At 48.4% G+C, this 25,014-nt stretch overlaps 2 protein-coding genes across 4 annotated transcripts in view; one reads left to right on the forward strand and one right to left on the reverse strand.

Moving 5' to 3' along the window:
• The window catches only part of PACRG (parkin coregulated), a 230,769-nt gene extending 227,091 nt beyond the window's left edge, over positions 1-3,678 (reverse strand). Inside the window, exon 1 of one of the 2 annotated variants that reach the window (XM_036420362.2) lies at positions 3,262-3,678. In XM_036420362.2, coding sequence (XP_036276255.1) covers positions 3,262-3,417 — 156 coding nt within the window. In that variant the 5' untranslated portion in view covers positions 3,418-3,678. The remainder of the gene's footprint in view (positions 1-3,261) is intronic. The other variant, XM_045575143.1, reaches the window with a different exon arrangement.
• Positions 3,679-3,870: 192 nt separating this feature from the next.
• The window catches only part of PRKN (parkin RBR E3 ubiquitin protein ligase), a 351,420-nt gene continuing 330,276 nt past the window's right edge, over positions 3,871-25,014 (forward strand). The window contains exon 1 of one of the 2 annotated variants that reach the window (XM_045575139.1): positions 3,871-3,989. In XM_045575139.1, the coding sequence (XP_045431095.1) occupies positions 3,983-3,989 (7 nt within the window). In that variant the 5' untranslated portion in view covers positions 3,871-3,982. The remainder of the gene's footprint in view (positions 3,990-25,014) is intronic. The other variant, XM_045575140.1, reaches the window with a different exon arrangement.

Here is a 25,014-nt window from a genome sequence, read left to right on the forward strand (position 1 = left end):
GGAGGGTCATGCCCGAACAGGAAGTCCTCTGCTTCCTCTTGCCCCACCCCACCCACCACTCGGGGACAGGGACTTGGCCGTGGTGGTGGTGGTGGTGGTGGTGGTGGGCACGCCCTGCCCCCGGGCGTCATCCTACAGGATATGAAGCAAGAAGAGCCCACGTCTGGCCCTCGCTCGTGTGGAAGGAGGCCCCAGCCTGCCTGGACGGTGTACGGGCGTGGACTTGTGTGTGCGAGAGAAGCAGCTTCCATCCCGGTGAAGCTGTCACCATTTGGTCTCTGCTAACAGCAGCCCAGTCAGCACCGGAACACATCGCTCATAAATCACAACTGTGTGTTGAATGAATATGATTGTAAGTAGAAGAGTTACTATGTAAGTAAACTAATAATAGATATTTTCCCGTTCCCCTGAGCTTTGAGCATAGAGCATTTGTAGTGCATTGGGAGACAGCCAAACAAAGCTCCCCCTGCAGGGAAGTTCCCCTGCTTTGTCCTGGAGATCGGCCCGCACAGCGCTCAGGCCCTGCCTCGGAGGGGAAGCCAGGCCGCGCTCAGCTGGCTGCTGTGCTGAGTCCATCTGCACGCCCCACACCTTTGCCGGGAAAAGACGATACAAGCTTCGCACTGAGCGTCACAGCATCTTCTCAGGCAAACACCGGCCCCAGAGGAGGGTGGTGGTTGTGCTGCGGGCGGTGGGCGCTGCGTGCTGTGATGGGGGTAGCGCAGCCACCACTGCAAGGAACTCTGGGAACGACTTGCTGCTGAAGAGCAAAGCTTGACACCGGGCTTGAAAACATTTGCATCTGCACGTGTTATCGTGTTGTAAATAAGTGAGTGTCTTCCTACTTGAACTTGGACATTAAATAAGGATGCCTGCTTGCACAGCCCCGCTGATCAGATGTGCTTACGGTCAGGTTCCTGTGCTGCCATCACCGGAGCACTGGACCCAGTGAATCCACAGGAGACGCCCAGAGCTTCCCCCGCCCCCGGGAGAGGCACCAGAGCCCCCCTCCTCATACCCCCCCCCCCAAAAGAGGCGCCCAGAGCTCTGGGGGTGAGGTGCCCAGAGCTTCCCAGGGAGAAGCACCCAGAGCGGCGCCCAGGGCTTCTGGAAAGGCCTGTGTGTGTGTGTGTGTGTGCGCGTGCGTGTGTGCGTGCGTGTGTGCGTGTGTGCTGGAAGAGCACTGCAATGTGAGTCAGGCGGCCACGTGCTGGGAGTGAGGAGCGGAAGGCAAGCCCTAACAGGAGGATGGTGCGGGAGCAGCTTTAGGAACAGGACTTGTCATCAGGCGGGACACAGGCCTGTTATCTTCAGAATAAAGAGAAACATCAAGAAGAGACGGCATTTTGCCTTGATAATGACAAAAGGTCGGTACTACTGAAAACAGAAACGTTGACATGTAAACACTGAAAATGAGAAAATACTATTTCCTACATCACTGACGTTGTTGTGTATGTACGGGATTGTCTATCTTTCTTTGATCAAGACCTTATTGCTGTTGGTGGTGTTTGCCTTGGCGTAGTAAGCACAGGGGCTGTGTCTTGCTGATCCTGAATTCCCAGAACACTGTGTGACAGCTTATTAGCTTCACTTAAAAAGGACGTGTTGATTAAAGGAATAAGTAAATGGCTGAATAATGTTTGCGTCCAATAGTTATGATTTCCACTACATCAAGTGAGACAATTACCCATCATGTTTTGAAGATCCCAGTAAAAAAAACACATTTTAAACAAAGATTTTCTTTTTAAAATATTAAAACAGGATAATTTCTGTCAAATATGTTGCTTATAAAGAAGGCTGCTTCATAGTCAAGTTTTTTTTTCTTTTTGAGTCTTTTAAGCACACATTACATTTGGCAATACTGAAATATTTGATTTTCCAGAACTATGACTTTAGTGTAAAGCCCTTTAAAAAATAAACATGATTAAGAACATGAGTTTAGAATAACAGAGAAAGAATCTGACCAATATTTTTTATGTGGAAAAATATAACATTGAAAAATCACTAAGATTATAAAACCATGAGCTTGAACGGTGATGGGTTTTGGTGTTTGCTGATCAGTAATCATCTTGGCTCCCATGACCACCTCGTCACATGAAATACACACACAGGACTGAAGCTAGAACTAGCCGAGTTTTTGTCCATTTTCAATGAATTTTAGCTATTGTAAATCCACTGACCCACGTTCCAATGAATTCCATCTGTGTAGCAACGTGGAAATCTGACTTGGGGGGCCTATGGGTGTTCTGTTATTCATGTTTTCATTAAGAATGTGGTTTCAGAATAGATATTAGTTTTGCAACATTTATACAAAACCGATACTGTGATACTGGAAAGTAATACCATTCACTTAACGAGTTGCTATGCAATAAGTCAGATCCTCCCAGAGTGTAAATTATACAATTTGAAAGCCACATCTATTATTTAATATCTCACTCCCAGACAGGTGCTTGCTCAGTGGTAACCTAATTTAAAGCCGTTCACATAAGAAGGCTTAGGAAACGCATACACACAACGTATTACACATGTAGCTAAATAATTTGTTCCTTTCCCCCCTTCAACAGTATTAAAACTATTTCAACTACCTCTAATAAAAATGAGACATGAATTGTATTAACAGCCAGAGATACTTGAACTGAAGCTTGAATTTTTAAAATTTTTGTCATTTAAAAGGTATCTTGAAATAAACATATTCAGTTGCCCTTCAATATTCTAATAGGCTGGTAAGCATTTTGTAAGAAAGAGTGTTGTCAGAATAAAATGCTAGGATAATTCTGACATTTCCTAGGTTGAATTGAAATTTCTGATCATGGGTTATTTAATAAGTTTGATTTCAGCTCAAATTTAAGAGAATTTAAGATTTCTAAGAACTAATAATAATGAGAAAAAAAGCTAATAAAAGATTTCTAAGAACTCATGGGCTTGCAATAAAACTTTTGCCTAGTGGGGCTACTTTAGAGAACAGTACATCACAGGGGGTCTTGTCCCTTCCTAAACAGCTTAGGAATAATTTGGGTGTCTTACGTTATTAGGATGTGCTAATCAATGCACACAATATACCACTTGCTCAGGACCCTTTCCAATAGCCTAGCCTGGACCTCCACACTGTTGGGTACCATCTGCTACTGGCCCAGTAATTGCCCTTCTGGGCAAAGACCACCCAGGACCTGGGCTCAGAATCCACAGGCTAGCCGGCCCGCCACTGTGACCCGGTGTGGGCAGGACCGGAGTGGGCGCATTCGGTTCGGGAGGGTCACTTACGACTGAGTTTTTCATCATGGCTTTGACTGTGAAGCCCTCAGAGACCAGGGAGTGAGGCTGGTGCGCCAGGAGCGACTGCTGCGCCCGCAGCTTGGTCCTCTTCGGCATCTTGTCTGGGCATTTGGTTACGCTCAGGGTCTCTTTTTCTGCCACCATCTTCCTAGAAAATGTCTCGTTCTCATAAAACGTGTAGTAAAAAAAATCAAGTGGGTTTTACGGATGCGAGGATGAGGTCGGGGGGAAATGTAAAAAGGCGCGCTAATGGTAGAAATTCAACCCTTCCCAGTGCCCAGGTTGGTTGAGATGTTGGCAGCTCCCAGGTGAAGGGAGTTGGAGGGGAAGGGAGGGGCGGGAAGAGCGCAGGACCTCGGCCGGTGCTGCAACGAGCTTCCAAAGCTTAGCCTCCCGTTGCTACGCGACGCGTCAACACTGCGGCGAGTGGCTCCACCCCCCCAGTGACGTACGTACGTTTCCTGGGACTTCCCCCGGAAGTGCGGCCGACCGCAGGCAGCGGGCGGCGTGAGGAGAAACCGCGCGAAAACTACGACTCCCAGAAGGCCGCGGGCCGCTCGCGGTCTGCGCGTGCGTACTGGGAGCCGGGCTCCGGGGCGGGCAGTGCGGGCGGACCCAGCCCCGGAGCGCCCCGCCTGAGGGAGGCGGCGCGGGCGGCGCGCAGCGCGCAGAGCCCCCCTCGCCCAGCAGTGCGCACCTGCCCGGGACCATGATCGGTACGTGGTGCCCGCCAGGCACAGCCTCTCTGCGCCGCCCTGCGCCGGCCGTGGCGCCGCGCCGGTCCCGGAGGAGGACGGGGTCCCGGGTCCGGGGTGCCCCCTCCCGCCCTCAGGGGCCAACTGTCAGCGGTGTCCGCGCCCCGGAGCCGCGCCGCCGGCCGCCCCGGTGCCCGCGGGGTGCGGGGTGGCGGGCGCCGCTGTCAGCCCCCCAGCCCCGGCGTGACAGGCGCGCCGCCCGTGAGGACTCGGGACAGCCCGGCGCGCCGGGCAGCCCGCCCCCCGGACCCGGCCCGTGGCCCCAGGGCGCCGCCGCCCGCAGGCCCGGGGTGGGGGGCGCAGGCCCCGGGGCGCGGTGGGCTCCCCCCGGCTCGGCGCGCTGACCCGGTCCGTCCGCCGCCGCCGCCGGGGCCTCGCCGGGCGTGACACGGAGGTGACAGGCGTCCCGCTTTGGGCGGGACAGTCCCGATTGTTAGCCACGTGTCCCGCCCAATCGTTCCCCTTGCACTGGATTTCGCTGAGCTAAGTAAGTGTAGGGAGTAATTTTCACCGAGAGGGACAGAGAGTTAGAGGCATCCGTCAGCCGCCTCCTGCACCCTACCCCCTGAAGTCAGAGGCAGTGTGAGTTTAGTTCACCGTGGCCCGGTGCAAGGTTAACTGGAAAAGAATCACATTGTAGATAAAGACAGGGACTTCAGATCTAAAAGTCATCTCTCAATTCCAAATTAAGTATCTAATGAACGATTACATACGTAACTATTAGGATGAAATTTGTGTAGGCAGTTTTGTTTAGTTTTCTGTTTTTTGTGTGTGTGTGTTTTTTATTTTGGGACTTTTTTAAAACGCCGAGGGACGAGGGACAAATTGTTGTTTTTTTAAATCGAGACTGTTTTAAAACCCCGCGGGACACATGGTTGGAAATCGGGACTGTCCCGCCAAAAGCGGGATGCCTGGTCACCTTACTTTACACCCCAGGAGGAAGCCTCCTGCAGGGGGACTCACACTTCTGGCCCCTGGAGTCCTCCCGCTGAGCCCCTCCCGGGGCGGACCGTCGCGTGGAGGAGGAACTCAGAGTCACAGCCAGGATGGGAGCTGTGAGCACAGGAATGGCCCGAGGCCTTCATCTTCATGGGGGGCAGGCGGGGAGAGAACAGGCGCTAACCCATGGACCGTACAGTGAGGAGAGCAGGGCCAGGGCTGCTAGCTTGTTGTCAGCGCTGCCATGTCAGCTGCAGTGTTACCCAGTGCAGGGGTGTGAGCCAGACGTGATGTTGGGGGGAATCTAAGGAAATTAGTGGAAATGCACCGCATGACTACAACACACACTTCCCGGTGCCTGCCAGGAATTATTAGGGCAGTTTATTATGACAGAGCCTTGCTCTAGATACTGTGTTTCCCAAACTTCTGACATATGTGCACCCCTTCTATAATTTTCGTAATGCTGAGTACCCCTCGTACTCGTGAGAACGTAGAATTAGGCGCAGCTAAGCACGGTGCCGTGCCTATCCCCACCAAACTCCGGTGCAACGCGTACCCCCACCAAACTCTTCCCGTACCCCTGGGGGTACACGTACCACACTGTGGGAGTCTAGAACATAATAACCAGTTTGGTGAGCTTATTTGGGGATTATTTCCAAGAAGCACCATTTGTGAAACACTTTTAAAAATATATACTTTATTGATATTTTTACAGAGAGGGATAGAGAGTTAGAAACAATGATCAGCTGCCTCCTGTACACCTTCCACTGGGGATGTGCCCACAGCCAAGGTACATGCCCTTAACCAGAATCGAACCCGGGACCCTTGTGTCCGCAGGCCAGTGCTCCATCCACTGAGCCACACCAGTTAGGGCTGTGAAGCACTTTTGATTTCCACTAATGCATCTGAAGTCAGAGGTAGTGTGATTTTAGTTCAGCATAATCCAGTGCAAGGTTCATTTAAAAAGAAACAAATTTATGATAAACCTATAGATAAAGACACGGACTTAAGTTCTAAAAATCATCTCTTAATTCTGAATTAAGTATCTAATAAGTGATTACATAAATAACTATTAGGATGAAATTTGTTTAAGTGGTTTTGTTTAGTTTTCTGTTTTGTTTTTTTATTTAGAGACACAAGAAGAAAGTATGACCTTGGGATTTGATGATTAGACAGTTATTTGTAACTGGTAATGACATGAATGATTTAAAGTGGATTTTTAAAAGTTTATTTTCATACCCTGGCCAGTTTGCTCAGTGGTTGGTGCATTGGCCTGAGGACTGAAGGGTTGCAAGTTCCATTGCGGTTGGAAGCATGTACCTAGGTTACAGGCTCCAGCCTGTAGGGACGCTCGCAGGAGGCAACCAGCCTCTCTCACATTGATGTTTCTCTCTCTCTGTCTCCCCCCACCTTCCTCTCTCTTTAAAAGTCAATGAGAAAAATATCCTCAAGGATGAGGATTAACAACAAAAAATGTTTTTGTCATATTCCAATTCTTAATGGTGTGAATTACAACATAAGTAATAAAATGCATTCCCATCCTAAGAAAAGTACCTTTCCTATAACAAGCCAGACGACAATGTGCAATAAATTATTTATATAACTAGTTGCGTGGCTTATGACTGTCGGCAGGCACATTCTAACAAAATTCCCCGTTGCCCGGGGGCCTGTTGTGTTGAAGGGTGGTGGAGGTGCCTGGGAATGGGAGCGGGAAAGGGAGGCATGGGGGGAGGGATTCCAGGCGCTGTGACAGCTTGGGAGCCGGACAGGCATTTCAGTTTACATGCAGCGATGAGCTGGAGCCACATGCACATGGCTACACACCTGGGGGTCGCCTTTCTGATTAAACACCGGGGCTACTCAGAAGTTGCCCATTTCGTGTCTGTGTTCTCTGCCATTGCTACACCTCCTTCCATGCAAATAGCACCCTTCCACTTTCTTTGTGTCTTAGCTCACTTTTGAGGAAAAAAAGGAAAGTGGGTTGCTTGGTAGAACAGGAGTAAGGTATTACCTCTCAACTAATACTGTTCTCTTGGCATCGAGACTGTTTCAAAGCACGTACATGTCTCACTTGAATAATGACTGATGTGTTAAATGCCCTGACCTAGACAGCTACAGAAACACAATTTAATGGAAGTCAGAAAAAATGATGACTGTGAGAAGTATGGAGAAGGACTGCAAGGTAATATAAGCAGAATGGGAAAACCTTAAGAAAATTCAAGTTGGAAAAATGTCATTTGGGCGTCTCTATATTTTTTATTTGACCCCCTTTACCCTTCCTTCACCTACCCTCCGTTCCCCCTGGTAGCCACCATACTATTGTCTGTGTCTATGAGGTTTGTTTGTTTTCCTTGTTTGTTCATTTGCTGTTTTCAGTTTTATAGCCCACCTATGAGTGACATCAGATGGCTCTTGTCTTTTCCCCTGTAATTTATTTCCCTTAGCGTGATATTCTGATGCTCCATCCATGTTGTTGTAAGTGGCGGTATTTCATTTTTTCTGATGGCTAGGTAGTATTTCATTGTGTTTTGGGTCATATAATATCTTCTCTATCCAATCACCTATTGAGGCACACTTTGGTTTTCACGTCTTGGTCGCCTTGAATAATGCTGCAGTGAAGTGAACATAGGAATGCCTATATCTTTGCAAGTTAGTGTTTTCAAACATGTCTGGGGGATACTCAGGGATTCTGGGTGATGTGGTAACTCTATTCTTAGTTTTTTAGGAACCTCCATACTGGTTTCCATGGTGGCTGCACCAGTTTACATTCTCATCCACAGTGAATGAGAATTCCCTCTTCTCCACAACCTCTCCAGAACTTGTAATTGAATTGTTGATAATAGGTGCGAGGGGTATCTCATTTTGGTTTTGATTTGCATTTCCCTAATAGCTGGTGATGCCGAGCATCTTTGCAGATCTCTGTTGGCCTTTGTATGTCTTCTTGGGAGACGTGGCTGTTTAGGTCCTCTGCCCATTTTTTAAACTGGATTTTAAATTTTTGTTGTTAAGTTATATGAGTTCTTTATATATTAACTCCTTATTGGAGGTGGGTGGTGTGTGAAAATATCTTCTCCCATTTAGTTGGTTGGCCTCTATTAAAAATATATCTACTCCTTTTTAAAAAAAATAGCAATTCTTTGTATTTCGTTGTTTTTATTTATTTACTTATTTATTTGGTCTTCTAAGAAAATGTGTTGAACAGTTTTACAGTGATATCTGTGGTATGGTGTCAGATATTTCAGCCCTGGCCAGTTTGGCTCAAATATTATAGTTGCAGCATCCTCTCATATACCAAAAGGTGACGGTCTGATTCCTAGTCAGGGCTCTAGGGGAGGCATCCTATCGATGTTTCTCTCTCTTTCATCAATAAAAAAAAAAAAAAATACAAAACCATTATTTAAGAAAATAAATTAATAAAATAAAGTGCATGCATATGTGTACAACTATTGAACTTCAAATTCAATGTCTTATTCTATAAAAATATTTTGATTTAAAATAACACAATAACTACAACAGCGTCTCCTCTGTACCTTGTTTAACTAACCCTCTCATAGAAGACTTCCATGTCTGCTTGTAGGGATCTACCCCTGATAATTCCCGCCTAGGCTTTCATTTTATGGATGTACATAAATTATGCAAATACTCTCCAGTAAATGAGCCTTCAGTAAGTTTACAGACAATTGTTATCATCAGGAATGTTTGTGTCTATATCATTTTATTTGCATATGTTAGCATATATGTAAAGTAAGAACCTTATTACAGTGTCTGGGTAGGTTTTCTACATGAAGCCTTTGTAAGATTTTGAACTCTGCAAAGTATTTCCGGTTGTCCTAAAGCAGATCACTCTCTTCTGCTGCCTGTTTACTACCCAAGGTAGAAGGACCTGCCCTGCCCCTCTGGGCGGGAAGATTACAGAAAGGCACCCCCAGCGCCTGCCAGGTCTCCGCTCCCCTTTACACCCGCTCCCCACCCCCGGTCCGCGCCTTCCAGCAGCGCCCAGCTGCACAGCTGTCCGCGGAGGCCCAGACCTACATTGTTTGTAGGATTGCCCGTTCCCTGCTGTGTCCTATAAATTTTATTTTGCCTTATGATAGGTGAAAGAACAGTGCATTTTAATTTGTGAAATGAATTCATGAAGGAAAACCTCTCACTTCTCCTAACACATTACTTTCATGAAAGCAGATCCAACCATTGAGCACCTACTGTGTGCCCGTCCTGTTCCAGGTGCCAGGGACACATGCGTGGGGAAACACACACACACACACACAAACACACACACACCACACACACACCACACATACACACTACACACACACACACACACCACACACACACACACCACACACATACACCACACATGCCACACACACATACGTACACACACATGCACACATACCACACACACATCACGCACATACACACACCACACACATACACACACACACATACACACACACACACACACACACACACACACACACACACACACACACACACACACACACACACACACACACACACACAGACACACACCACACACACCACACACACACACACACACACCACACACACACACACACACCACACACACACCACACACACCACACACACACCACACACACACACACACACACACACACCACACACACACACACACACACACCACACACACACACACACACCACACACACACACCACACACACACACACACACACTGCCTGCTATCGTGAATGGGCATTCTACCCTCACTGTTTGCCCACAAATCTAGACTTTTGTTTCCAAGCTTGTAGGCGGTGAGCTCTCAGCTCTCAGAGTCGCTATTTGTGGTTGAAGACACTGTGTACTGCTCCCCGCCTGCCATTTAAGTAATCTCGATGAAGGGTGACCTACGCCAGGCGCCTGGCGCAGGCTCCAAAGCCTCTACGTAAGGCGAGTAGACTTGTGTCACACAAGAAGTCCCACCACATTTTTGCAGAGAAGATTTTGCATAATTATGTACAGTCCTTTGAGTCCAGAGGCTCCAAAAGAATGACCCTGTGCCCTTTCCATCTTGGAACTATTTCTAAGGGCTTTTTTTGAAGTCTGCATTTTTTTGAAACCTCATAGCTTCATCGTTTGGAAAGGAGACAATGAAAGTACTTTGTACCGAGGTACGCAAATCCGATTCTACCTCCAAAGCGTCTTTGAAAAATGCAAAAAAGGGAAAATTCGCCTCACTTCAAAATGCTTCATATTCATGAAAGCAGTTTCCATGCAGAATACTTTACTCTGTTCGCTCTGAGTTCTTTGATCAGTGAAAATTGTTTCTTACCTGCTGTTTCTCCAGCCTTTAATTGAGGCCCAGTGCTTATTCGGTGTTTCTGTTTTAATTTGCATTTAATGAGCTCATTTTAAATGTTCCTTTGTAGTTATCTGAATGGCTTCTCTCTTAAGTTTTGTGATATTAAAGAAGGAGATTTGTGTGACAGTTGGCTGGTTTATGTTGCAGCTCGCCTCCCTGGCTTATGTCCCTCACCCGCTAGGAGGGAATCTTGGGTAAAAGGAGTTGCATTAATGCATCTACTCAATATTTCCCCCAGTTCTGTGTGTCCCCATTATCCAGGACTTCTGCCAGGTTATTCAAGCAACTGTTTTCACTAAACAGAAACTGTTCTTTCGTGGACTCATGGGTACTTCAGTTCACTCATGATTTCCGTGTCATTTCTTTCCAAGACATTGGGCCAGGTGGCGCTGTGCGGGAGGGTCGGGAATGATGGCGTATGGGCATACTGGGTGTGGGGAAGGACGCGGAGAAATATGACACAGAAATATTTGGTAACTTTCCAAAGTTACTTTCCACAAGTCCTACCGCCCTCAAGGAGCTTGTGCTGTGGCCGGACCGGGAAACGCGTGTTCGGGCGAAGGATTCCGCCGTCTCCCCACACCTTCACACCTCTCCTCCCTTCTTTTGCTCGTGTGATCTCTCAGCTCTGAGGCTTTCCTGTCTATAGTGATCTAGAAACTGCTGTGCGTCCCTCAAGACCTCTTTCAAATGACCAGCTTTCTAGGACGTTTTCTTTAAGGTCTCCCCACCTTCCACCCCTTCCTCAGTCTGAAGCAATGGACTCCTTTAGAATCAACTAAGGAATTAGCAACTACTTCCCATCCCTCGTGGCTCAGTGGTTCAGCGTCAACCTATGAACCAAGAGGTCACAGTTCAGTTACTAGTCAGGGCACAAGCCCAGGTTGTGGGCTTGATTCCCAGGGTGGAGTGTGCGCAGGCAGCTGATCCATGATTCTCTCTCATCATTGATGTTTCTATTTCCCTTTCCCTTCCTCTCTGAAATCAATATAAATAGATTTTTAAAAAATAAATTAACAACTATTCCTCGTTAGGTCCTCACTCGTGGTGTAGGAAGTGTAGAGAAAAAGAAGCAGTAGGTTCCACCATGAAAGTTTGCACAGGGAAGCCCTGGAGAGGGCAGCTGGCCCTGATTGTCCCTAAGGACAGGGAGGAGTGAGCTGGATGAAGGCAGCAGTCTGAGCTGGGGGTGGGGCTGGGGCGGAGGGGAGGAACCAGGAGCCCAGGGTACGAGGAGGGCATGTGATGAGGCCCAGGCTAGAGAAGGAGGCTGGCACCAGGCTAGGGCCTGGAATGGAAGCCGTGTCAGGAGGGTGGGTTTTTACAAGGCGTCAGCCATTGAGCCACTGTGAACCGGCGGGCATTATGAACGGTGGTGTTCAGGAGGAGTGCCTGTGGCCACATGGGCGGCTGCAGGGTATCCCACATGTGCCAACAGTGCCCCGAAGTCCCGGGAACCACTCATTGCCTCTGCGTCCTCTCAAGTGGGAGAGGGGCAGCCCCAGAGAGTGGCAGGGTGAGGGTAGAAGATAGCTCTTCTCAGGGGGTGACATGGGTCTGATATGTCACTGTCTCGTCTCTAATCAAGGGCCACACTTAAAAAAAAATTGTTCTTATTTCTGGGGAAGGTGTTATCTTTTACGGAGAGGTATGCTTTGACTCATGGTACTGAAGTTAATTGAGGCCCAGTAGCTCCTTTGCTATGTGGCTCATGACACTTAAGGTTTTGTTCACAGTTCCTCCCCCAAATGTGAGGACAATGTCGCTGTATTTGGAGCCATTGAATGATCCACACCAGTGCAGTTGCCTGCGGAATCTGCATAACATATATGCCTGGCCATGTGTTGAGAACATCCTTAAACAAATGTTGGTTTTGTTTTGTTTTGTTTTTTTATCCAATTATGTTAGACTTGAACAGGGTTCCTCATCCAGGATAATGTTATCAATAGATTCCTTGATGTTGGAAGAGAGAAAAATCTCGATGTACAATATATAGAACCTTACCTCACCCCACCCTCATCAAATTAGGAAAAAATTACTGATTAGGTAGCAAGTAATGTTGGTGCTCCAGTGGAGAGATTTCATTCTTTGTCTTCATGATTGATGAGTGTACCGTGCTTCCTGCTATTAAATGTTTTGGAGTCTCCGTGCATAAATACGATGACCTGAGAGGAAGCCCGTGTCACCGCCTGGGGTTTGTAAGCTTATTCTTCAGAGCAGATCCGTCTTCCAGACCCAGGGAAGGTCGCAGTTAGACATCTAAACCCACGGAGTGCTGTTAGCACCTGGACACACAGACGAAAGGTGTGCTGCTTGTGTTTCTGAGGTGCGCCTCCGTTTAGCATCCGCCTGTACCCCGACCCCTTCTCTTCACTTCTTCTTCCCACGTGCCTCGTTTCTCAGAAGCTGGGCTTTCCCATTTCCCTCTAGCTCACGGGCAGCTGGTGTCTGGATAACGATGGGTGAGCTCTTCCGTGCTTGCCCCCAGTTTCCCCGGCTCCACTGCTGGTACAGTGTGTCCCAGGTCCTGACGGGAGTGGCGGGGCTGCCAGCCCAGGGGCCACCGCGCCCCTCGCCACAGGGAGCTGTCTGAGCACCCGTGCGGGGCCGGGCCCGTGTGCTCCCAGGAGATGAAGCCCGAGTTCTGGGGAGAGGTGAGCTTTGGGCTGACCGGAGGCTCGAGTAGGCTTACTGCCCGGAGAAAGAAAGGTTTCAGCAAAAGAACTCATGCTCTAGGTCTCCTCTCTGCCCTTGAGCTCGGGCTCAGGGTCCTTGGCAGCTCCTGGCGTGTCCTCAGACTGAGAGGGTGGATGTCAGCACTGCCCTGGCAGCGGCCTGAGGGTGGCTCTGTGGGGCTGCTGACGGGCACCAGTGGGCAGCCACCCCGGGCCTGGAGAGGTAGGTACCTGTGAGGACACTGACGATGCCCAGTGAAGGCGCCTGCGTCGGCGGTGTTGGATAGGAGCTGCGTGTGTTCGCCGCGCAGGCACTGTGGACATGAGTGTGCGGTTCACAGAGTGGAGATCTGAGGCGTGCTTCCACTTCTCACTTAGGAACCAGCGAAGCCCCCGCCAGGGGTGGGTAAGGGAATGTCTCCCTTCATCGCGGTCCTCTCCAGAGCGTTCTCCTTTCCTGTTGTCCATTCTGTGCGTGCGTGTGGCACATGCAGTTTCTCTCTACATGCAGCGTTTCCATCACATGTGTGGATCTTTCCCCCATCAGCTCAACTTCAAGGAAATCACCACCTAGTCTCAGTGTGTGAGGCTAGAGGCGTGTGCTGGGCCCCATGTGTGAGCGTGCGCTGGCCAGCACTGCGCACCGCAGAACATTGTAGCACTATTTGGGGGGAGGGGAGGAGAGAGGAAGGATCTCGAATAATTTCTATTTGGGGCGTAATTATCTAAGGAGCTTCTCTATTGGGTCTAGTCACGGTTGTCACTTTCCTTTGCGTATAAATTTATTTAAAAATCCCTTCTGACTTCTGCAGCCAATTTAATTATTATAAATAATTAGAACGCACTGTGAGCGTAAGGGTGGCCATGCCATTTGAGGTCAGGTTTCTGGAGGGGACATGGTTTTTTTCTTTGTTCTTAAGCAATGATGACAACGGGGTGAATAATGTACGGTAAATGCCCAGAGCCTGGTGAATATGGGTGAATTCTTTAATGGTTAAGAATTTGTTTTTAAAAAGTATTACCATCAGAGCTTCATTACCCTCACTTACAACCAGCTTGCATTGATAGCCACTTACATATGAAATCTAGTGGGCGGTGTAATAGAAAATTATTATCTTTGGGTTGTGGGATGTTTTTGTTCATTGTGATTTTCTGTTTTTCAGACCTTCAACATTAAGTGTGTCATATTTTAGAAATGCAGCCAATGTTATAAACACAGTGTAAAAGCTAGGACAAGAGCATGGCCACTGTAATACCCGCAGAACTGATGATGCTTTTGTGACAAATGATGGGCGACAGATAATGGCAGTGCCCGGAGCGGCCTCAGGCAGGTCACAGAGCAGTGGTCCCTGGCAGACTGACATCACTGCCCTCAGCGTACTAGCTTCTCAGTGTGCTGCTGGCCACAGAGCTCCGTGCTGCTCTGGTTTCCGTTGCTGCCGTACAAGTTACCACACGTTTGGTGGCTTAAGCAGCACAAAGCTGTCCTCTGACCCGGAGGGGCTGCAATTGGGGGAGCAGGCTGTTCCTCGGGGAGCTATGGGAGCATCCCCCCCCCCCCCCCCGCAGGCCCTCCCGGCCCCGGCCACCGCTGTCCCATCACTGGCTCTCCCCCCGCAGCCTGCCGCCTCTCCACAAGGACACGCGTGATTACATGGGGGCCCTAGGGGACCTCAGCGGCAGCTGAAAAGCCCTCTGTGCCCTGGTCCCCAGCTTCGGGTCAGGACGTGGGCCTCTGGCGGCGGTGGTCCCGCTCTGCCCACCACAGTTCCCGCCCAGGCCGCCCCCACCGGGAGCTGGGTTTGAACTAAGGACGACAGACAGAGGTCGTGGCGGTGACAGGGACGCCATTTGGTTTGGCCTTTCCTGAGGCCACAGGAGGCCAGGGTGACCCCTCAGGGGATCCCTCATGGGATCCGGGACGCCGGTGTGTGTGTGTGGCTGCATTGAGAAGCCGGCCCAGGTGGCCAGGCGCACGGGAGGCACCGCTGGGCGGTGTGCGGGGCCAGGTGCTCCTGGGCATCCCGCAGGGCGGGGAGCTGTGCTGCCGTGTGACGGGAAGGGCGACTTCCCCAGCAGCACTGGCCGCACAGCAGGGCACGTGGCTGTTTTATTCTTCTTTCCCCTCCGCCAGAGCGCCCGGGGAGGCGTGTGACACCCTCTTACCCTGCGTCAGTAAGCACTAGTCTGGCCTGGTTATTTTCGTGGTTGAAAATTACACAGTTAGACGTTTTAAATAAATTCTAGTCAAGTTATAAAGGACAAAAAAGAACAAGCTTAATTTGCTTCCCTTTTTTTTTTTTTTTTTTTTTTAAAGATGTCAGTACAGAATTCGGTTCCATGAGGCAGTTTTAGCTGAAACAGTGGGGCGGTATTTCATTACACATCATTAGTGCAGTCAGGAGGAACTCTCAGGGAAATAGGGAGTGAATTTTTAAAACAGGTGCAGAATTTGATTTGTAAGAAAAGGAAAAGTTGCATTTTTATTGGGAAAAGGTAAGAAAATAAGTATGGAATTCAGCCAGCCTTGTCGGACGGAGAGGGTGCGTTGTGGCACCCCACGTTGGGGAAGACGCCGTGGACACGACAGAACGTGGCCATCCGGGGGGAGGCTGTGGTGGGAGCGTCCCTTCCCTGAAGTCTGTGGGCACCGCTCTGCTGGGCAGGAGCAGCTGGCAGGGATGGAGCCCAGGCGGGTGGGTGAAGGGCAGGGAGGGGTGACCCCGTGCCAGGCCGCTGAGCTCGGGTTTTGCCCCGTGAGTAATGAGGAACACACTTGGTCTTAATGCCAGGAAGGGGCGTGATCATACTTATTTTTAGAAAGAGCTCTGGCAGAGTCACATGCCATGTCACTCGGTGACTTTGGTTGACATGATGACATGCTTGTCCGGTTAGGAAAACAGGTGAAACCAGCGGGAGCTCAGTTCCATAGCCTTGTGTCTATTGCAGGCCTCTTGCATGGACCTCGGGGCTTTCCAGCACATGCCCTGGCTTCATCCAATCGGGAACCTGGTCCATCCAAGGTGGCGGACGTCAGAGTGTCCTGGCAGTGAGCGTGGCAAGACTTCCTCTCATTCCCCTGTAATTCTGCAAGTTCCGTTGCCCGTGTCCTTCTTGGGGGAAGAGACATGCTTGTCCCGAGTGCTGGTCAGATCGGTGACTGAATCAGAGGAAAGGAGCCCCTTGCCTTCTCTCCTTGTGTCTTCTCTCGCATCCCTCCCTGTGTCTCTGCTCAGGTACCACGTTAGCAGGGTCCACACTCTGCCGACACTGGCCTTGGGGTGGGGCCTCAAGGCCAGCAGCATGCCAGTGGGTGCAGAGCCGGGTGGGAGAATTAGGAAGCAGGGAGGGCTGCCGTGGTTTGGCTGGCGCACTAAGTATGTTAAATGCTGCGTCTGAGAAGACAATTCATTAATTGTAGCAGAGAGTTTCGTCTGCCACCTCTTCCCGGGCGCGGAGGGAGCCAGCACAGGACGGTGGCTTTCTCATTTCCCACCGACTGTTGTTCCTCCCACCGCTTCTCTAATGCGGCCCTGGGAGGGAGCCAGGCCTTTGTAGTTCTGGAATGAGCCGGATTTTAGAGTCGTCGCTCTCTGCAAGATGTTCAGAGTATAAGTGACGGGTGCATCGTCTCCTGTCCACCTTTAGCTTTAACTTTACGACAGATGCGCGCTGGCTCCTGTGCGGCCTGAACTCCCGTTCCCCTGAGGTGGCGTTCTCCTTGGAGTGTTCCCTCCCAGGGGCATGTGCTCCGGCTGCACAGTGATCGCAATATCCCTGACAGCCTCGTAATCACATTACTGAGGACACAGTCTGCTTTTCCTGGACCCATCTTCTCCATTAGGTTGATCGAAGAAGCCTCGTGATTGATGGAAGAACCCACAGGCCAAAGTCAAGGGCAGCGTGCAGGCCTGGGGCCTACTCAGCACCTCCAGGGCAGTGCCATTTGGGGCGGGGTGGGGGTTCATTTGAATCATTCTGAGGCATCTCTTTAACGGGCAAATGGATTTGTCTTCATGCTCTTAGCGTTCCACGGGCTCTGATGTCATTCCCACAGCCTTTATGGATGCTGGCGCCCCCTCCACCCTGCGGACAGGACTGGCACCCACAGAAAGTCCCCGTGCTACCACCAAGGACGCGTGTTGGGGGTTGCACAGTGCTCTAAGACTTCCTTTCTCATGCCTGTAAGACTGGTGTGATTGTGAGCCAGTTTTGAAATTTTGGGTAGTTTGGGCATGGCTGCAAGCACACCCAGCAAGTGTCTCTGTGCCCGCACCTCGCTTGCCTGCCCCAGGGCCACAGCATCACTCACTCAGGGGGACGCAGAGCCCTGTGGTGAGCAGCTATCCCCCTCCGGCTCCCAGCGGGCAGAGACGTGCTGTCCGGCAAACTCACGTCTGTGCTTGTTCTCAAAAACCACGCATTTTTCTTTGTAATGAATCGTGGGGGCCAGTGAATAGGAAATGTCTGAAGCAACGTGGATCTCCCCAGGTTTCAGCAGTTTGGTCTCAGCATTCACACTACAAAGCGATAAACCTGGGGACTGACCCAGCACGGGGATGCTCAGCTGGAAGGCTGACAGAACCCTCAAGTCCTTGGATGTTGGCGCTTATCATTCCACTTTCAACATGTTATTCCATCCTCTTAAGTTGTTTTCATTTGCTTCAAACAGTGAGAAGTCATAGCTAATAAACAAATCTTATGCAGTTAGCTATACAATAAGCACTTGAGTCATTTTGTTAAATTTCTGAATTTTGATACTTTCCTTTGGTAGGATTTTTGATAATGGAAAATAAAATTATATTTGTCAGCTCTTTAATTCCCTGGATCTGACATACTTTTCCTGCCTTCTCTCCCCTTTGGCAGAGACCTAACTTTATAAATAATGGTATTTTAGTTGTTTTCTGCTTCCCTGATAATAGGCTTATTGATTGGCTGGTTGGCTGGCTTGTTGGTTGATTGATTGAATTATTGATTGATCAATGATACATCTGAAAATCAGACTTGGAATTAAACATACATACATGTTGCCCGTGGCTAGTAATACTCCTTTTTCATGCCCTTCCTCATCCAGACTTATTTCAAATCATCCTCCTCCTGAACTAGAGCATAGCAATCACTCACATACTGAACATTTCTCTCCACACTGTAATGCCGTGGTGGTGGTGGTGGTGGTGGGGGGGTTTAATAACAGTTCCCCATTAGGTGTTTTGCTCTGGGGCACCGGAACTGAAGTGAGGAACTTCGTTTTAAGTGGATGAAGTTCTCATAGGAGAACCCTTAGGTGTAGGTTCTAGAAGATAGGAACTTGACCCTGGTTTTCACATTGATATGTTAACAGTTAACATGTTAACTGTTTCTCTTGTTTGCATCAAAGACTCTAGGATGAGTAGCTTCGGCTTTAGGACATCAGGATGGGGATGGTTCAAGCCAGAGATAAGCACGTTGGGTCTGGGAATTGAGTTTTACTCTACTTACAAAGTAATACGTTTGTCTGCTAATGTATCCTGGGTACTGGCAGGAGATATAAGAGCCATGGGTCAGATAAAGAACTTTTTACGTATAGCACAGCAAATTGCATACACATTATTATATTCATGCCAGTTTTTTTGCCCCCAAATTCCACAGGGATGATGTGATGTGCCCAGGTGGATTCTGGGTATGTAATGGGTTTTCATTGAACATGGGTCCATTCACTGAGCTTGAAGAATCCACCAGTTCTATAGCGAGCAGTCAGCTAACCTTCTCCACGTCTGGGGATAAAGATGCTGTCATTTCCTAAGGTTGTCCGATGCATCAGAAGTCCTGAGAGATGGCCCAGGTGGCAGGGAAGTCAGAGGGACATGTAGGAGAGGGTAAGAGGCCTAAAGAAAACTCTCTTACACAGTAACCATCGGTTTTTGCTATACCACCTTTGCTTGTGATGAATTTTCACATAAGTATACCACTCTGGGGTCACTCTGATTAATTGGGCCACAGAGACAGGGACCAAATCCATTCTACTTGTCTCACATAGCATTTAATTCAAGCTGCGATCAATAGGGTCCCAAGAGTAGGACGAGGCCAGCTGCAATATTGATTCCATTTATCTGCCTCCCCACCACACCCCAGGGTCTCTGACGCAGCACATGGTAACTAAATCCCAGGCAGAGACCAGTAGGTCTTAATTAAGACAGTCTAATTCAATTACGTTATCTGTTATGACTCCGACAAGGAGTTTGTAATGACTTGTTGACCTTTGGTGTCATTGCCAATAATAACAGAGGAAGATAGATGGTCCAGAAAGCAACTCTCATACCCAGTAAAAGCCATTTCATGGTCCACTCTCCCCACACAGAGCCCTGGTCACTCTCGTTTGGAATCCGCTGCTACACTTGATTTGGATCACCTTTACCTGGTTTGACTAAGCCACGCAGACAGTATTCTGAGTAGCTGCAGGCTTGGTTGCCTGAGGTGAGAGTAGAGAGGAGACAGGGACCAGGTGGTGTGGAGGGAGACAGCTGCTCCCTGTCAGTGAGCAGGCACTTTGCGGCTGGTTTCAAATAGCTGCCGGATGGGGCTCAAGAAAAGGAACTGCTCATGTCCATGGCCCTCTAGAAGCAAGGTCATCCTTATGGACACCCCTGCACAACTTTGGGGACTCAACACCCCCACACATTGCCTTTCTTTTGGGCAGAGGCCTCACTGCAATGATTGTCCTGGCAACGTGATTTTACCCAGACACGGACCCTGGACCCGAGGCCACCCGTGGTGTGAAGCTCTGCACATTGATATCAGTGTCCTGGCCCAGACTGGTCCAGATGATTCCTTGGATGTGGTTGCGTTTGCGTTGCCACTGAGCAGCTCTGAGCTTGGGGTTACTCACTGCTTTTATAGCAAGCAGTAACCAAGCCTCTCTGTCCAGGGGAGAGGGAGCATTCTCTCTCATCCACAAAGGCAGCCTGAGAAATGGCCCATGTGAAAATGTAGTCAGGCCCTGCCGTCTTGGCATACCCGGTAAGTAAGAAGGGTTTAAGAGGCCAAGGAGGACTGCTTCCCCAGGGGAGCAGCCTTAGCTCCCCTGATGGCGGATTGGAGCCGGCGGCATGATTTGCACAGCTGCCAGGTCGGGGTAGGCCCATGGTTAAACCACAGGCTATCAGAGTGTTAGCCTTTGGTAAGTGAAATACAGATACTTCCAAAGTGGGGGAAATGCTTGGTGTAGAAGAAGGACGACGTCAGTTCCATGCATCATTGAGTATTTCATCACTGCTGAGAATCAATGTCATGAAAGGCCTGTTTGGTTGTCTAAAAGGGAATTGGCAGTTTATTGAAAATGTAAAATGTCCTGCTTCACTACTTGGCTTTCTTTAGTGCTCAGGGAAATTTTATTTCATATAACTTTATAAAAGATAATTAAAATAAAGATTTCCACTTCTTTTATCTTTCCTTGCAGACTCTTCTTAGCTTATTTGCTGGTCTTAATTGGGGCATAAAAGCTGTAAGTTTCTAGTGTAGATACATGTATATGGTTTCTCATGCTCTTTTCCAATACCTTCACCATAAACATCGTTCACTTTTCTTGGGAACACAGCCAGATTGAGTCACTAGGAATGTTAAAAGTTAACTATAGTAGCAATTCTTGTGAGGTTTTCTAAGTAGTTTTAAAATATGCTATTTGGCTCTAGCCAGTTTATTCGGTGGATAGAGATTTGGCCTGTGGATTGAGGGACCTCGGGTTCAATTCCTGTCAAAGGGCACGCACCTCAGTTTCAGGCTTCCATCCCAAACCTGGTCAGGGTGCATACTGAAGGCACCCAATAGATGTGTCTCTCTCACATCGATGTTTCTCTCTGTGTCTCTCCCCCTCCCACTCTCTCTAAAACCTAATGGAAAAATATCCTCAGGTGAGGATTAACAACAAAAATAAAATGAAAAAATTCTGTAAAAAAATTAAAAATTGCTATATGTTGTTGTGTTTTGTCTTATCTTAGCCCATAAATAAAATTTGAAAATTAAACCATCATTTATTTATGATATTTTTCTCTTCTGAAAGAGACTATGTTACAAAAATAGTGATTGTGCTGTTTCTTTAATATGGCAGTATAATAGAATATTTGTGGTTTTCTCAAAACCAGACCAGAGATGACCTGGCAAAACTAAAATATTTTAATTAATCTTTTGTATTGAATAGTATTTCTAAAAGTGTATGTCTTTTCTCTTGCCATGCTCAAGAAAGCAGCCTACACATAATTGCATGTTGCTTTGTTCAGAGAGTATCTTTTAGAATCATCAGCTATCGTTTAACAATATTACAAGTTAAAAAAGAAAAGAATGAAAGTATGTTAACCTGGATGCCTGGTGATCCCATAAGTTGAATACTAGCTTTTGCTTAATAAATACTGTTTGCTTGTTGTATGTCCTGAGAATGAGGCCATGAGATGCCTTCCCATCGTGTGTTTGTATAAGGATTACTGTACTTTCACCCGAGAGTCATTATTTACAGCTTAATGGGGGAAAGCCCGGCTTTATGAGTGGGGAAGCCTCTTTCCTATTTATCAGGAATTTAACTCACGATTTAATGAACTTTTATATATTCACTCTACAGTTACTTTTTTCTTAAAGAAGTAAGTTTTATTTATTTATTTTTTAAAATATATTTTATTGATTTTTCAGAGAGGAAGGGAGAGAGATAGAGAGCTAGAAACGTCGATGAAAGAGAAACATCAACCAGCTGCCTCCTGCATACCCCGCACTGGAGATGTGCCCACAACCCAGGTACATGCCCTTGACTGGAATCAAATCTGGGACCTTTCAGTCCGCAGACCGATGCTCTACCACTGAGCCAAACCAGTTTCGGCTTAAAGAAGTAAGTTTTAGATAGGAACATTTTTTTAACTCTTGATGCAAGGATACAATTATCAGGATTTCCCCCTTTCTCTTAAATCCAAAATTAAAGAGAAGTTGTTTTCACACTTACATTCTACCCAGTATGATCAGTAGACTTCTATAACCTTTAACTCTTAAGAATGTTTCCCCCACACATACATCAACATGATGGTTCCTCTCTTCGTGTTGCAGGTAAGAAACGAAATGGGTAAAAATAAGGCCCAGTGTTTACCGAGAGCACAGTCCTGCGTTAGGTTTCGGTGCTATGCTTGCATCCTGCCCTGTGATCTTCAAGCCTCTTGTGACACCATGTGGTGTTCATGGCCCTGGGAGAAAACCAAAGCCCAGGCGACTCGCCCAAGGTCACGGGAGGGCTGGCAGCTGGATGGAGCCCAGGTGTGTGGCCTGCAGCGCTGCACGCGTGCTGCTGCGGCCCAGGCTCTGGCTGCCTGCCTCTCCCTCCTCCCCAGGCTCCTTCTCTCCTCCAGAATCCCTCCCGCCGCCGCCCGAGTCAGTTTAGAGGCTAAAATAGCAGATGAAGCTAAAAAGTTTCTTTGACTTACAACCATTTCCTCCGGAATGATCTTGTTGAGAGTAAATGGCCCATCTGGCCACCCCTTTCTCAGCGCCAGAGCAGTGCTCCTGCGTGAGCCTGGGACGGGCTGGCGGAGCTCCAGGCGCGGCTGTTGGCCCCGAGCAAGAGGAGCACAATCTGCCGCCTCCATTGCTAATAAAGGGAAGACGCTGCCTTTGCCTCTAATTCATGGCTTATGTTTTATGTCCTTCCTCACAACGGCAGCTTTCCCGCTGTGGTGTTTGTAACATCCAGGTAGGATGGGAACTCCATAATAAACGCCTCTCAGCACAAGGACACGACAAGGAGCAACAATAAGACTGCATTTGGAGGCAGCACCAGGCTGTTAGCTTCCCGACGCCCCTTGGTCCCAGGCGCTGGGGGGGGGGGGGCGGCTGGGAAAGCCGGGTTCCTTCTGCCCCGAGGGACTGCCCTCTGAGTGAGTACACGAGTTTAGTGATCTTCCCTGGAGGCCACGGGGGTCCAGCAGTGCACTCTGCCCAGCCCCAGCCCCTCTGGGTGCCCCAGGTTAGCTCCCTTTCCTGGAGCTGCATGGGGACCATCCTCTGCCCGACAGTGACCTTCCCCTGTGGGACAGCCCAGTTTTCCCGGCAGGAAAATCAGTCCCTGCTCCCGTCTCGGGGCAGAGCAGAACCCGGTAAGCTTCCCAGGCTCTTCCTCGGGTTATTTCAGTGTCTACATGCCTTCGGGACCAGGTGTCACAGGTCGTCATATGATGTTTCCGGTTGTTTTCCGTGACTGACGGCTGTTCTCCAAATCTCTTTACTTTGAGGGAAGAGTTCAGAAGGCCAGTTCCTCGCCTCATAGAGGCCTGATTTTGCTTGTTCAATGTCAGTCCAGGGGTAGGGATGTCTCCAGTCTATGTCTGGGACCTGTCTCCTTAAAGAGGTGCTCCAGGGCCCCTCGGGGGGAGCACTCCTGAGGGAGACAGCGGGCTCAGACCAGAGCTTTGGAATTGTCCCCCAGTCTGCATTACGCCTTCGCTTACACGCTTACACGTGGAGTAGTGTTGCCATAGAGCTGCTCTGAAACCCTGCCTTCCCGGGCAGCCAGGGCCTCAGGGCATCCGTGGGAGAGCTGAGCAGGGCCGGGCAGCGAGGATCAGCCTGACCCGCCCCCCTTCCCCGCCGCCCTCCAGCCCAGGCCCCGCTGTGATTGCTGTGTGACAGGGCTGGCGAGCCCTGGTGCCAGGGCTTTGTCACAGGAAACAGTAAAGGGCCAATTCCTAGATCTTGTTACTAACATTTTTGCTTCTTTTAACATTTTTCCATTTTTGTGCTAAAAAGATATTATTTACCAAGTAATATGTAAAGTACCTTTTTACCTTTGAAACTCCACAGTTGCCAATGTTTTTATTTTTCAGTATAAAACTCTATATACTTGGTAAATACAATAAAATTATTTAATATTGTTTAAAGGTGGCCAGTGACAGTACTGTTTTTCTCGTAGATCCTTAAAATTTAAATAAAATATGAAGTTCTTTGTTTTACAATTCAAATGTGACCATCTTGAGCACCTACTGGATCCCTCCCTACATATTCATACGCAATAACTACTGTTCTTTTTTAAAAAATATATTTTTATTGATTTATAGAGAGGAAGGTGGAGAGAAAGAGAGAAACATCAGCAATGAGAGAGAATCATTGATTGGCTGCCTCTTGCACACCCCCTACTGGGGATGGAGCCCATAACACAGGCATGTACCCTGACCTGGAATCCAATCCTGGTTCATAGATCAATATTCAACCACTGAGCCATAGTGGCTGGGCTGCTTTACTGTTCTTAAACAGTAAATAGCCCTCATGACCCCTAATTGCACATGAGGAAATCAAGCCTTATTTTTTTCTATTTAGAACATATTTATATTTATTCACAAATATTTATCAAATACTAAATCCTCTTAATTAATTATGCTTTAAGACATCATGTTTAAGCTGCACATTTGGATCTCAGAATGCATTTCTCAAAAAAAAAAAAAAAAAAAAAAAAAAAAAGAAAGTTGCCCATTTGACCCAGTGATCCCACTTTTAGGAATATATCCTAAGAAACTCAAAACACTAACCAGAAAGAATGTATGCACCCCTATGTTCATAGTAGAGCAATTTACAATAGCTAAGATCTAGAAACAGCCCAAGTGCCCATCAGTAAATGAGGAGATCATATGTAATTCTTTCAAACAATAAAGATTTATTTAAAAAACAAACAAAACCAAAAAAACGATAAGGTGCCAATGAGCTGGGATGCACAGTTGCAATAGGACTTGGGTCCAAGGTCACTTGGACACTTCATAGGAAACCTAAGGCAGAGGCCGATGCTGAGAACATGGCTGCTAGTGTCCAGTTTCCTTCCTGATGCTCAGTCTTCCAAGGATTTTTTTTTTGGGGGGAGGGGTGTGTGGCCAGTGTGTCCCTGGGGAGGAAGGCAGGGACCGGAGCCCTGGTCCCCTGAAGGAATGTCAAGGCCATTGGTTTCCCCAGGGCCCCTTCCAGGGGGCACGTTCTGGTCACAGCCTCCTGTGGTCCACCAGAGCCTGCTGTCACTGAGCCCCTTCTGCCCAGATGGAGGGC

Source organism: Pipistrellus kuhlii, unplaced genomic scaffold (genome assembly GCF_014108245.1).
Source record: "Pipistrellus kuhlii isolate mPipKuh1 unplaced genomic scaffold, mPipKuh1.p scaffold_m20_p_67, whole genome shotgun sequence".
Classification (NCBI taxonomy): domain Eukaryota; kingdom Metazoa; phylum Chordata; class Mammalia; order Chiroptera; family Vespertilionidae; genus Pipistrellus; species Pipistrellus kuhlii.